The 15,000-nt window shown below is 33.6% G+C and overlaps 2 protein-coding genes across 4 annotated transcripts in view; one reads left to right on the forward strand and one right to left on the reverse strand.

Moving 5' to 3' along the window:
• LOC132160690 (rho GTPase-activating protein 15-like) overlaps positions 1-3,843 on the reverse strand; it is a 57,013-nt gene extending 53,170 nt beyond the window's left edge. For all 3 annotated transcript variants that reach the window (XM_059570338.1, XM_059570337.1, XM_059570339.1), the window contains exon 1: positions 3,764-3,843. The gene's annotated coding sequence lies outside the window, so the exon portion shown is untranslated. The remainder of the gene's footprint in view (positions 1-3,763) is intronic.
• Positions 3,844-5,047: 1,204 nt separating this feature from the next.
• The window catches only part of LOC132160693 (methionine--tRNA ligase, cytoplasmic-like), a 34,036-nt gene continuing 24,083 nt past the window's right edge, over positions 5,048-15,000 (forward strand). The window contains 10 exon segments of the mRNA XM_059570341.1: positions 5,048-5,309; positions 6,046-6,136; positions 6,551-6,629; positions 7,422-7,553; positions 8,672-8,971; positions 10,048-10,157; positions 10,240-10,356; positions 11,853-12,056; positions 14,213-14,414; positions 14,885-14,959. Of these exon segments, the coding sequence (XP_059426324.1) occupies positions 5,066-5,309; positions 6,046-6,136; positions 6,551-6,629; positions 7,422-7,553; positions 8,672-8,971; positions 10,048-10,157; positions 10,240-10,356; positions 11,853-12,056; positions 14,213-14,414; positions 14,885-14,959 (1,554 nt within the window). The 5' untranslated portion in view covers positions 5,048-5,065.

A 15,000-nucleotide genomic window follows, 5' to 3' on the forward strand; every position in this document is an offset into this window, starting at 1 on the left:
CACTTAACCTTTGGTCGTGACCCACAAACTAAAGATTTCACAAACTTAACTAGCTATCAATATGCAATTTCAGTCAACAGTCGAGAAAGAAAAAGTATTAAACAGCTGCTATAGTATGTGCATTTAATAAATTAATCAAATCAAAAGTGACAGTAAAGATTTCAAATAAATGCCGCTCTTTTGAACTTTCTATTCATCTGTGGATCCTAAAAAATAAAATGTATCACAGTTTCCACAAAAATATTGTGCAGCACAACCGTTTTCAACATTGAGAATAATCAGAAATGTTTCTCGAGCAGTAAATCATCATATTATTCAGATTTCTGAAGATCATGTGACACTGAAGACTGGAGGAATGATGCTGAAAATACAGCGGAGCATCACAGAAATAAATTACACTTTAATAAAGATTCACACAGAAAACAGATGTTTTAGTTTGTAATAATATTTTACTATTTCTTATGTCTTTTTGATCAAATAAATGCAACCTTCGGTGAGCAGAAGAGACTTCTTTCAGAAGCATTAGTGTAAATGTAGTTCATCTAGCTTCTGTAATTACTCTGACATCAGTAACACTCTGACAGCATCGTTTATAGAGAACGAGGCTTGATATCATGCAAATGTGTCACGTGTCAACTGTGCAAATACAGCTAATGAAAAAAAAAGTATTTGCATCACAAAAAGCATTTGTTAAAGCCACGGTTAACCTTGAGTTTTGCACATATGATATTGAATATATATTATGCATTAATAGTTAGCACTGCTTTAAAACCTGGGTTATAAAGGTCTGTCCCCGTGTTGTTAGCATAAAAAAAAAACTATAAAAATAGTTGAAATAAAATATAAATATTAGATGAAAAACATTAAATAATAAATTATGAAAATTAAAGTAAAAAATTATGTAAATTAATTATGCTTTAAATAAACATGAATGTTTTACAAATTACTGGCTGAAACTGAAATAAAAACGATTTACCCTAAAAACAAAAAAGGCTAATAAAAATGACAAGAAATTTAATGTGGAAATGAAAACTGAAAATAACAAAGCTATTCAAAATATGAATAAAAAACTATAATATTATTAGTGTCCCTCTCTGTTCAGCTCAATCAGAAAAAATGTTCTCAAATCAAATATTGCATTGAATATTAATCATTTTGTTGAAAAATTTATGAAATAATGTATTTTAATTGAATAAAAACACTTCACATCTTTATGTATAATGCATTATAAAAGATTTATAAAGTATGTTATCTTTGAATAATTATAACCAAAGTTAAAATGCATTATAATATCTGAAGGTTTGTTATGTCTTTTAATGCATTATACTTTCTAAAGGTGTAACAGTGTATTATTATGCATTATAACTTTGATTGCAATTATTAATGCATTATAAGGTGCATTAAAAGGCATATTTAATTAATGCATTAAAATAATTTTTATAATGCATATATAATGGCTTTGATTAAAGTGTTACTTTAGGGTTTGGTTTAGTCTGTAGTCCTTATAATGAGTTTTATATCAAATAACAATAGTATATGAGGTGTCCTCATTTAGTGTGTGTGTGTGTGTGTGTGTGTGTATGTTTCATTCAAGAACAGCCCCATGGCTGTGAGGTTTTTCCATTCTGATCTTTTGAACATTAGCGCTCATACAGTCACATTTCTGTTCTGATCGACTCACAGCTAAAAAGAGACACATCCACCACCAACAACACACTGCACTTAAAGATATATGCACATAAATGCACAAATAGATCATAAAATCATTGATATCTGTGGGTTTGACAATCAAAACTGACCTTTTAGGGCTTGACAGTGTGAGTTTCCACTAAAAATGTTATGTATTTGGACTGTAAAATACATTCAGAAGCATGCAAAAATTAAATGAATTTTAAATTATAATTTTAAGACTTAAAGGAATTGCAATATAGCCAACGATCAATAAATAGCATGCATTTATGCCAAAAGATCGCTTATAATTTATATATATAATTTATATTATATAATTATGACAATGTTTATGTTGTGTTTATATTTTAATATTTTGTAGATGGTTGTAGTGAAGCACTGACGTATATTTTGGGCTTGTTAAACATCAATTATTTGATACCTTTTCATTGCATCCTTGCCTTCTTTTTTTACCGTGCTCCTAAAATACTCAACTGCTTATGTTGCTTTTGAGAAACACAAATCTAACATTAAATCTATTACAAATCTATATGATTTAGCCATTAGAACATCTTTTTTTAAATCCATTTGATCATTTCTGTCATGATTGCATGAGTATTTAGAGTTTTAACTTGCTGGTAAAGAAAGTGCAATGAACTTTGGCAGCACTTTATAAAAGTAGGGCAGCAACTAACCTGAAGTTTCAAGTTTAGTAGTTTGAAATGTTTTATGGCATATTTCCTCTTCCTGTTTATATGGGAACTGAGGCAGAAATTCATATATGATTTAGCTTGAACAAAACACAATGCAGAAAGCTCAGTCAGTGAAATAAACCTAAAATCACAGGCCATGACTGAAAGGTCATGTTATAATAGCGCAGAATATGCCTAAATAATATAAGAGATAACAAGCATTGTTTGTTATCTCAGTTTCATGTCATGAAACGAACCGGATGGACAAATGCAGAAAAACAGCAGGCGTTCTAAAAGGAGGATAAAGCCACAGTCAAACTGAAACTAACAGCCGAGGAAACGCTGCAAAAAATAATAATCTGCTTCATTCATGGGATTTTCAGAAAGAAAGCGTTTATGCACCAGATTTATGATGGAGTGACTTTTCAGCAAAGTGCATTTGCTTTGTCCTCCAATCATGCAAGGGATCGTTACGCAATTCCAGATTAAACATTGCACTTCTTAGATATATAAATGAACACAGCTGCTCCTGGTCCAGCCGGCCTTCAAAAACTCATATAAGTGAGAAACATCTGAATTATTTCTCCTAGCGATTACAAGTCTTCCTTTCCTCTCCATTTCCTGCTTCTCACAAGAACATCTCAACTGGGAATACTGAAGCTTGCCATTAAAAGTCAAAGCTCTAAAATCTTATTTTATGATGCCTTGTGACTCATTTGTGTCATTATAGATGTTTAGAAATCCAAGCAGTGATCAGTGATGATCATTCTGGGCTCACACTTGTGTTTCATGTCTCTCACGGCTCAATGGTTCCTCTCTGACTGGAAGTGAGAGCGCAGCGAGAGTCCCACGATATCATCATCATCATCATCATCATCATGTCACCAAATGCAACAATTCAAGAAATATTCAACCACAGAAAACCCATATCAGTCAAGTGTGCATGAAGATTTCGAGAGAGAGTTTAAAAATACTAGATGACATCAAAATGTGAAAAAGGCACATTGTTCTGAAGCACACTGAATAAATGTTTACTAAAACATGCACCTATTGTAGTTTATTGTAAGTAAATTAATCAACAATTTCCATAAACTATCAAAACAGTTCATTTAGAGACTACATGTACAGATTTCTACTTAAAAAATATTTACACTTTATAATAACATTAAGTTTCGGCTAACTAGGCAATGCAAAATACATATGATTAAGTAGAAATGATTACGTAATTAATAAAGCAATGCTTTATTTCTATATAGGGCATGCACATGATGGACGTTTTATCTAGGCTATTTGTTTATATATAACACCTTTTTTTTAGGGTTGCATACATTTCTTTGTACTATGATTAGTTAATGACCTGCATGTATTTGTTTATGAGCTGGGATCCTGTGCGCGTGGCTTACCGGTAGCTGCATGTGCACGCGCGCTGTATTCCAGGTGTCGGTGAAGCGGACTGCGCTCGAGCTCAAACTCTGAGAGCGGGGCGTGGCTGTTTGGGCGCTGTCACGTGACACAGAACAGCCAACCAGAGAGCGGCTTCATAGAGTTATTATTTTATTCCTGCCCTAGTTGGATTATTGGTGCACTGTGATGCTTTGACAATATTGCTAATTAAGCCTGAAAACTGTCCTCTTTTGTTTTTTCTGATAAAAAAGAAAATTATAAATAAGTAATGTTTAAATAATTTATGTTTAATATACGTGTCCATGCTTTGTGGATAAAAATAGAAAAATAATAAGGCAATATTAGGTGTATGAATAAATGTTAGTACATACATACATATCATATAGTGAAAAAAATTGAATAAAAAAATACAATTAAAATAAATAAAATAAAATAAATACATTTCATGAGAAACCAAAGGACAAAATACATTTATTGTTGTTTTTTTGTTTGTTTATTTTTATTTTTTTTTACATTTTAATTTTTTTATGCTGATAATAAAACATATTGTAATGAACAATTGTGTATTAAATGATGAATTTATGCGAAATATTGCATTTTAGTACTCATCTCAGATTTTATGGCTATTCTAAATATAAACATAAACACGAATATAAATATGCATATGAATAATTAAAAGCCCATTGTTTTTTGCCACATTAATGGTGTAAAAACCTTGAAATGTTGCAACTAAAACGAAAAAACGTATAAATCTTTACAAAACATATAAACATTACAATTTATTCTAATTGAAATACTGAACAAAAACTACAAAATCACCCCCAGGCCCTCATTTAGAGACTATTTGTGTACAAAAGACCAAAGACTTATAATTTTCTTGGAATTCTTTCAGTTAATTGAACTGATAATAAAAGTGTAAAGAAAAAAATTGCTAGAAAATAATGTAAAAGATAAGCATTTTACTAGTCATCTCCGACGTTTGGACCAAAATTAAATATAAATAATTAAAATATAAATATCGATATAAATTCAAATTCCAGTCCCACTGAGAGGTGAATTTTTTAGAATTATGAGTGATGTTGCTTTAAAATAAAACAGTTAATAATCGTGCGCACTGATTTGATGAGGCCATTGACCAATTATATCCCGGTGTTCAGCTCTTTGACCAATGAGATTAACGCCACTTTGACGGAAGTTTCACGCCTACACTTATGGGTATTGTAGTCTTCCGCCAGCACGAGTTCAATGCGGTTATGAAGAACGATCGACAATTAAAAACTACAATTTCCTGTGATGCGGCCATGTGGTTTGACGCGGGGTTGAATCAGCGTAAATACTCGATTCACACACCGATTCAGTTCAATGAACTCGTTTCCAGCTGTGTCTGTCTGACTTGTCAAAGTAGAATCATTCAGGAGAGTCCTAAAGTGACAGAGGGCCAAATGAAAGTGTATATCTCCGACGGAAACCCGCACTGTATTAAAGTGCTGGCGGCGCTGGAACTCACTGGAGTGAAATGTGACACAGAAGTGGTCAGCCACGAGGGTGAGAGACATATCAGACTTTCTGTTGATGTTCTGCTGTTGACAGCCAGATGTCCGGTCTGACCGATAATAGCATGCTTTTGATGGAAACGCAGCTGTCTCTGAATATAGTAAACAAAGAAGTCCCATAGAATTTAACATTATAGTACTATATACACCATAAATGTGACCCCCTAGAGCACAAAACAAATCACTAGGTTTTTTTTTTTTTTTTTTTTCGAAATTGAGATTTATGCATCATCTAAAAGCTGAATAAATCATCTTTCCATTGATGTGTGGTTTGATCGGAGGACAATATTTGTCTGAGAAAAATCTGGAATCTGAGGGAGCAAAAAAATCTAAATATCGAGAAAATCATCTTTAAAGATGTCCAAATGAAGTTCTTTGCAATGCATATTACTAATCAAAAATTAAGTTTTGATATATTTATGGTAGGAAACTTACAAAATATCTTCATGGAACATAATCTTTACTTAATATCCTCATGATTTTTGGCATAAAATAAAAATTTATAATTTTGACTCACAAAATGTATTGTTGTGTATTGCTACAAATATACCCCAGAGATTAAGTTTGCTTCTGTGCTCCAGAGACACATATTTGTATTATTGTTAATACTACAGTATGTATTAAAGAACCATGTTGTTACTGTGGTAGATTCTGGTAGTGTTGTATGGGTGTATTGCTCAGTGTGTTTTGTTCTTTAACGTGTTTTTCTTTTTGTATTCGCCGAACAGAGAGAGTGGTCCCTCACTTCACTCACCCTGTGTTACCTGTCCTGTTGTTACCCGACGGCCAGCATCTCTTCAAGCCCAACAGCATCTGCCAGTGAGAGCCCAACTGCACTTACATTACAATCTTTACACTTTGATGAAGATGTTTTTTTTGGGGGGGGGGGGGGGGGGGGGGGGTAGTAAATGTCTGTAATATACTTTTATTTTTGTTTAACATTTTTTTTTTCAACTTTTTAGAACAATATGTATAAATTAAAAGTTTATAAATAATAATATATTTAATAAATATACAAAGCACACATAAATTGTGCTACCAAAAACTTTTGTTTTGCATGCAATTCATCATTTGACAGCACTAATATATATATATATATATTTTAAAAACTCAAAAATGTAGACGTACAAAAAAATAATATCGCTAGTCCCTAGGAAATACACTGCTATAATTACAAGCAAATGAAACTATGGCTCAAGATAAAATGTAAATGCATGTATGTTATTTCTACAGATACCTGTTCGACATCAGTAGTCAAAACCCGACTGACGCAACTAATCAGTGGCTGGAATGGGAAGCAACCAATTTACAGGTGACTGTGGCAAAGATTAATAATGCATATGACAACACAGATTATTATTATAATTAGGTTACTGCAACATATTACCTTTACAGCACACTGTGTTGCATGCAAAATTAATTTTTACAATAAGTGCATCACATAAAATAGTTTAGGCTCAAATTGACTTTGACAAACACGTTCAGGATTAGTTTCTATTGTGCATATATATGCACTCTGCATGTTCACACACGACTGATTTATGCTTATGCAAAAGATTTATGCACTTTAAAATTTCCATGCATTTTGATTTAATGGTTTAAACATAAACTAACTAATAAACTCAACGTGATGCATGTTTGTCCATCAGAAAATCATGCATGCATTCATTTATTATGAACTATTTGCGTTTTAAATAATACCTTTAAAATGCTTTCATTCAGATTGACCCAAACAGCATAAATCATTTCAATGTGAAATGTTTCATTAATTAATAAAAAAAAATAAAGATGATTAAAATATGACTAGCTGTGGATCAAGCAATATTCAAATCAATAAATGTATGAATTTAAACATTCATATTAAACGCATTAATTTTATTAGTACTATTGCAGAAATCTGACCTGTTTCGTTGATTTTGATTGAAAATCACATTGTTTATTTGTTAAAACTGTGTAATCCAAATGAATGGGAGTTTTATATGCCATTCAAATACAACAATCTTATATGTAAGTATTTGTTTGAGTGTTTCTGTAGAAAGTCATTGATTTATAGTGTGTGTGTCTGTGTGTGTGTGTGTGTGTGTGTGTGTGTGTGTGTGTTTAGCCAGCAGTGCTGCAGTCTCTCCACATGGTGGCGCTGCAGGGGAAACATGTCGAAGCGGCCGCTGTGTTGAAGGAGCCATTGAACTGGCTGGAACAGAGTCTGAGCAAGAAAAACACACCGTTCCTTACAACAGTGAGTCCAGTTCATCATAAAGACACACATCTAAGACTGAGACAGGATTCGGAAAACATGCAATAAACTCATGAGAACGTAAAAGGGATTACAGTACAATAATGCATACAGGCAGATTATTGTCCCCTTTCTCAAATCAGGCTGTTCTGAGATTCTTGTCAGATTGACGTAGTTCTGCACAGGCCCCTCCCACGATAGTTGATTGACAGGGCCGTCTTACCTTAGACACGCCCTGAGTAAACTGTGAGCTGTCCGTCATTTTTTTGACACTGGCATCAACCAATACGTTTTTCTGTTTGGCTGATGTATTTGAGGCGGGACTTTTATTTTGATGCCATTGAGAGCAGTAGTGCCTGAGCACACATTTTGAACACAATTTGAACTGTAAAACCAAGGAATTAAAATGCAGACAAAAAAGTATTATAACGAGTGCTTTAATATTATTAGGAATAGAAAGGCAAACATTGTAATATTTTCTCGTTTGATGTCAGCATTAGGCAAATACATATTTATATAATATAAACAAATCTTTGAAAATCTCAGTCCCGTCAAAATAAACATCTGCCAAACAGAAAAACTTATCAGCCGATATTTTAAAAAGTGCCAAATATCGGGCAATATATTTCGGGGGACCACTAATTAGTAGGGCTGTTGAAATAATCAAAAAAAAAAAAAACCTAAAAAAATATATAGCCGTCAAAATTAAGGTCCCACCTAGAACTCATCGGCCAAGCAGAAAAACATATCGGCCGTTTCGAATATTTGAAAAATGCCAAATATCGGCCGATATATCAGCCTTGACCACTAATACTGAGTGCCCTGTTGGCCCAGTGTTTACTTCCTTTTCGATAAAATTTTTATTAAATATTACTTCGTGAAAAATGCCATGTCTTCTAAATTATAACTCTAGTATGTTTATTTTACCCAATTATTTTTTATTCCATTTTCCAAATTCTTTCAAATTTTCATAAATATGAATTAAAATAAATATAATTATATTGGATTTATAGCCAAGATATCAGAATCAGCGGTCAAAAAAACGGTCGACCACTACTACTACTAACAAGACATAAAGAAAACATTCCTGTTACCTAAAGCATCCACCTGATGTGTTTCAGGAGGCAGTGTCAGTTGCAGATATCGTCCTGTGGGCGGCGCTGTATCCTCTCCTGTCTGACTCTGGTTTTGATGTTGGTAAGAGCTCAATCCTCTGTTGATCTGCTCAGACTGCAGGACTCGTATCTGATGTGGTTGAGCTGCGGTCTGTGCGTGGCTGGTTCGAGCGTGTCGGTGGTCTCAAGGCGTGTCAGACGGCCGCTCGCAGAGTCCTGCAGGGAAAAGGTGTTGAAGCCTTGAAGACTTTCCTCCAGAAACTACCGGCCACACAAACACAGCGCTGGGACAGTCCCGCCAACGAGGTGCACAGGAATCCCAGCATTGATTATAAACTACTGTTCTTTAGGTGTTTGAGACATTTGTGAAATGTTTGTGGGGCGTTTGAGATGTTCGCAAGATTTTTATTTTTTATTTTTGTAAGACGTTTGTAAGTTGTCTGTGAGACGTTTGTCAGATGTCTGTGAGACGTTTATCAGATGTCTGTGAGACGTTTGTAAGATGTCTGTGAGATGTCTGTGAGATGTCTGTGAGATGTCTGTGAGATGTCCGTGAGATGTCCGTGAGATGTCCGTGAGATGTCCGTGAGATGTCCGTGAGACGTCCGTGAGATTTCTGTGAGACGTCCGTGAGACGTCTGTGAGACGTCTGTGAGATGTCCGTGAGATGTCCGTGAGACGTCCGTGAGACGTCCGTGAGACGTCCGTGAGACGTCTGTGAGATGTCTGTGAGATGTCTGTGAGATGTCCGTGAGACGTCTGTGAGATGTCTGTGAGATGTCTGGGAGATGTCTGTGAGATGTCCGTGAGATGTCTGTGAGATGTCTGTAAGATGTCTGTAACATGTTTGTGAGATGTCTGTGAGATGTTCGTGAGATGTTCTCTTGATGTTCTTTAGATGTTTGTGGGATGTTAGCCAGATAGCACACGTACGTCTGCAAGATGTCTGTTAAAGATCTCTTGATCTGGAAAGCATCTGCTGTCTACAAACATCTGACAGATTTCTTTCAGATGTCAGTTTTACATACATTCCAAATCATAAACATCTTAAAGACATCTAATGGAAATCTATTTGACATCTAAAAGGAGACGTCCAATAGACGTATTGCAGATGAGCAAACAGCCTAAAAAATACATCTTGCAGATGTAAATGCATATGTCAAATAGACGTCTCCTAGATGTATGTGTGCTATCAGGGTATGTCTGTTAGACGTTTGTGAGATGTTCTTTTATATGTCTCTGTGATGTTTGTGAGACGTTCGTGAGATGTTCTCTTGATGTTCTTTATATGATTGCGAGACGTTTGTGAGATGTTTGTAAGATGTTTGAGATGTTCTTTAGGTCATGTACGCTGTTTAACTGTGTGACGTGTGGTTTGTCAGGCTGGAGACGGTGAGCATGTGATGACAGAGGAGGAGATTGAAGAAGCTGCTCAGGTCTGGTCTGAAGGACTCAAAGCTTCTCCTGCGGTCACAGAGAGGAAACACCCGATGTAAGACTATAACCTCATCACTGCAGATTCAAGCCCTCTCAGCCGGTGTTCCCTCAGTGACTTTAATGTGTGTTTTTCTCAGTCTCCCTCAGGAAGGAAAGAGAAACGTGCTGCTCACCAGCACTCTGCCGTATGTCAACAATGTGCCGCACCTGGGAAACATCATCGGATGTGTGCTCAGCGCTGACGTGTTCGCCAGGTAACGCCGCTCTCGGATTCATCAGTCACTTATTTAACCCTCATAATTCCTTCTGGTCCGTTATGCCCCGTAAAAGATGTGTAAACATTTCTAAAAGAAAAAAAAAATCAGTAGTTTTAGTACAAAACTTAGCAAATGCTTTCATTAATTATTTTTTCTGATGTTTTACAATTATTTCTTAGTATGGAAATATGTTTTATTAAAAATAGGTAATTTTTAACCTATTAAGTGTCAAAAATACTTTCTATAGAATAATCTTAAAAGTTAAATTAGTGTTAAAAAACTTTTGTCAAATATATTTGGACTTTTCCCCATATCTCACACACTTTTGGGACTAAATTTCTGTTGATTAATGTTAATTAAAAAATTATATATATATATATATAAAAAATATATATATATATTTTTTTTTTAATCTGAAAGTGAAGGTTTATCTGGGTGAAATTAATTTATTTAGTTTAAAAACATTTCAGAGTGATATTTATTTAGTTTTAATGTTTACTTGTTGGAAATAAATATGTAGGTTTTCTAAATTTGAGTTGTTTTCGAGCAATCATGATATTAAATTATTAAATTACATTGATCCCAAAGTGGTTAATACGTGTAATTTTTAGATTATATGTCTTTATACATTTTATACATAGATATAGTCTAATAAGATTTTTCATGATCAAAATTATGTATATATATATATATATATATATATATATATATATATATATATGTATGTATGTATGTATATGTATGTATGTATATGTATATATCATATTTTGTGTAATTTGAAGAATTTCTCAATTATTATTTTTTTAATTTGCCACTATCCTAGATTTTGCCAGTTGTCAGTTTATTCATTTACACAATAAAATTCAAAATGCTCCCTTATTCTTTTATGCATGTTAAAATGTACAAGTCAAAAAAAGCATGTTGCTTGAATTTTTACATTAATATTGTGTTGCACTGAATGACAGTATAACATTATTTCAACCAAATTGTGACATATTTATCTGAAACCTAAAAGGAGACCCTTAACTTACGTTTAATGTGCTTTCTACGTAAAATATAAAATCACTTTTCTAAATGTATCTATTTTTGTTTATTGAACTTTTACAACAATAACAGATACAGGAGAATCTTAAAACAAATAATAATAATAAAAAAGAAAAGTGTAATTAAATGAAACATAAAAAAAAAACTCAATGCATATTGTAAAACAAGTATAGAATATCTGTTGAATAGTAAAGTTTAGACATTTCAATTATTTATAAAATGCATGCATGTATATCAACAAAAAAATCTTTACAGCTTTAAAGTATATACATAGGTATCCACACACACACTCCACGATATTAAAGCCACGATCATAAAACATCTTAGGTCTAGAAGAAGTACTGACATATTCTGAATGAAATAAATAATGAAGGGATCCCATGTAAATTTCTTTTGAAGCGTCTCTCGATGTCTTTGTATAATAAATGCTCTTTTGTCTCTCTTTGCAGATACGGCCGTTTGCGTGGCTGGAATCTGCTGTACGTCTGCGGTACGGATGAGTACGGGACGGCGACGGAGAACAAGGCTCGTGAGGAGGGACTGACGCCGCAGGAGATCTGTGACAAATATCACGCCGTCCACGCCGAAATCTACCAGTGGTTCCAGATCGACTTCGATTTCTTCGGTCGCACCACCACTGAACGACAGACCGAGTAAGGACTGGACTTACTTTACCATCAGTTTCAACCGATACATTTTTAGTGTTTATTTATGTTTTGAAACAAATTTAAACCAAAAATTAAACGTTAACTGAAATGGCTGGAGGTTATTCATTTTTATTTAATTTCACGTATTAATTTAGTTTAACTTGATCTACAAAGAAGAAATAAATAAATAAAGCTAAAATAAATAATTATAAAATTGGACATAAGACATGACAAACTATTTTTTTTTGTTTATGTATTTTATGGTTTAGTTTTGAAACTTTTTATTTTTTATTTTTTTTCCTTTTTGTGTTATTTTATCTTAAAATTTTACTACACCTGGGTTTATAAATAACGCTTTATAAATAAAATTTAAATTGAATTTACTTTATGTATCTACTTTATGTATTTACTTTCTTTTATTTTATCATCTTAAAATTGTACAGCAGTTTAAAAGTCTGTGGTTTTTAAAGTGCTTTAGAAATAAATTGTAAAATTAATAATGTTTTGATAATTTTCTTTTGTTTCTTTTTTATGTTATTTTATCATCTTAAAGAGTTAGTTCACCCAAAAATGAAAATTAGCCCATAAATTACTCACCCTGAAGTCATCCTTGTTCATCCCCCGGGACACTTTTTTTTTAATTGATGCACTTTTTATTAAACTTCTCTTGGACTGATGCAGTGCAACACCCACTGAGTGACATCAAACAGACAATTATTAAAATAACTCCAACTGAATTTATCTGAAAGAAGAAAGTCATATATAGCTAGAAGGACTTCAGGGTGAGTAATTAATTTATGGATTAATTTTCATTTTTGGGTGAACTAACTCTTTAAATTTGCATAGCAGTTTGGTTTTTTTATTAATATTATTATTATAACAATTTTTTGTATCTTATGTTATTTTATCATATAATAAAAAACACCACTTTAGTGTACAGTTATTTTTAAGTATTTTACAAATACATTTTGCATTTAATTAATTTTTTTACTTGTTTTAAATGTTATTTTCCACTGGTTTTCCAGTTTTTAAAATTTAAATAAATCTTTTTTTTTTAATTTAATATTCCAATATGTCATTGCTATCACAGCAGAAACATATTATATAAATGTAATTATAATTATATATATATATTTGGGGTTTTTTGTGACCCTAAACCTTACGCTGATGACACTATTATATATTGTTCAGCTTCCTCTAAGCAACAATCTGTAGCCTTTTTATAGTCTGCTTTCGATATAATCCAAAAAAGGTTTTGTGCCTTGAAGCTGGTCTTAAATGAGAAAAAAATTAAATGTATGTTATTTTCAAACACCAAAATATGACATGATATTAGAAGGCAAAAGCATTGGTATCTCTTGATTTACAAAGCTATATTGGGTTGTTTGCCCTCTTATCTTTGCAGTCTCATTAAACAGAAATTGCCCGGTCATTATTCACTACGCTCTAAATCGATCCACAACCTGTGTGTGCCTTTTGCTAGAACCAAGTTGGGAAAAACCTCTTTTAAATATGCTGCGGCCTCAGATTGGAATCTTCTCCAGACTGAGATGAAGTTAAAAAATGTAGTATCTTGTGGTCACTTTAAATATTTATTAAACAATCATCAGAGTAAATTAATGGTGTGTAAATGTTTCTAATCACATGCATGTTTTTATATCTATGAAATGATGTTTGTGTGTTGTAACTTCGATGTAAAATTGTCTGTGTAAACTCAGCTGCCTATCTTGGCCAGGACACTCCTGTAAAAGAGATTTTAATCTCAGTGAGTCCTCTTTCCTGGGTAAATAAAGAAATAAAAAGTGTCAAATTTTCAAAATTGAGATGTATGCGTCATCTGAAGCTGAATAAATGATCTCTCCATTGATGTGTGGTTTGTTCGGAGGACAATATTTGTCTGAGATACAACTATTTGAAAATCTGGAATCTGAGGGAGCAAAAACATCTAAATATTGAGAAAATCATCTTTAAAGTTGTTCAGATGAAGTTCTTAGCAATGCATATTTAAGTTTTGATTTATTTACAGTAGGAAATGTATATATCTTCATGGAACATCTTTCACTTCTCTTGTCTGGAGAATGTCTCTTGAATGAGCTCCGGCTCGATATGTTTAGGGCTAAAGGTGTCCAGAAACGATGTGAATGTTTGTGTGTGCTCCTCAGGATCGCTCAGGACATCTTCTGGCGTCTGCATGAGCGGGGTTTTCTGCTGGAGGACACGGTCGAGCAGCTGCGCTGTGAAAGCTGTCAGCGATTCCTGGCCGATCGCTTCGTGGAGGGCGAGTGTCCTCACTGCCGTTACCCAGAAGCCCGCGGGGACCAGTGTGACAAATGTGGACGTCTGATCAACGCTGTGGAGCTCAGGGTATGGTTCCAGACTGTCATGTCCACTAGGGGCTGCTCACCGAACACAGACGTCTTCAGATGCATTTGAAGAAGCATAGAATTAGGGCTGAGCGATGTGGCAAAATAAAATAAAATTCTTGATTTTTACTATTTTTAAACTAGTCAACTTGAAAATTTAACTACAACATGATTAAAGTAACTTTTCTCTCTATTTAAAGAAAATTGTATTCCAAGTGCACCACACATGAAGTTGTCAACATGATGTAAATCCAGTTGTAGAAAAGATGCAGTATTTTTATGGAAACCGTGATACATTTTATTTTTCAGGATTCACAGATAAATAGAAAGTTCAAAAGTTAAGCATTTATTTGAAATAGAAATCTTTTGTAATATTATAAATGTCTTTGATGTCACTTTTGATTAGGTTAATGCCTCCTTGAATAGAAGTATTCATTTCTTACTGAACAGATATGTGTGTGTCCTCTGTAGAATCCACAGTGTAAGGTGTGTACGGAGACGCCGGTGATCCGCTCGTCTAAACACCTGTTTCTGAACCTGCCGAAGGTAAGAAACACCCCTGTGTGATGTGAGTGATGTTCTGTTGT

Source organism: Carassius carassius, chromosome 17 (assembly GCF_963082965.1).
Source record: "Carassius carassius chromosome 17, fCarCar2.1, whole genome shotgun sequence".
Classification (NCBI taxonomy): Eukaryota; Metazoa; Chordata; class Actinopteri; order Cypriniformes; family Cyprinidae; genus Carassius; species Carassius carassius.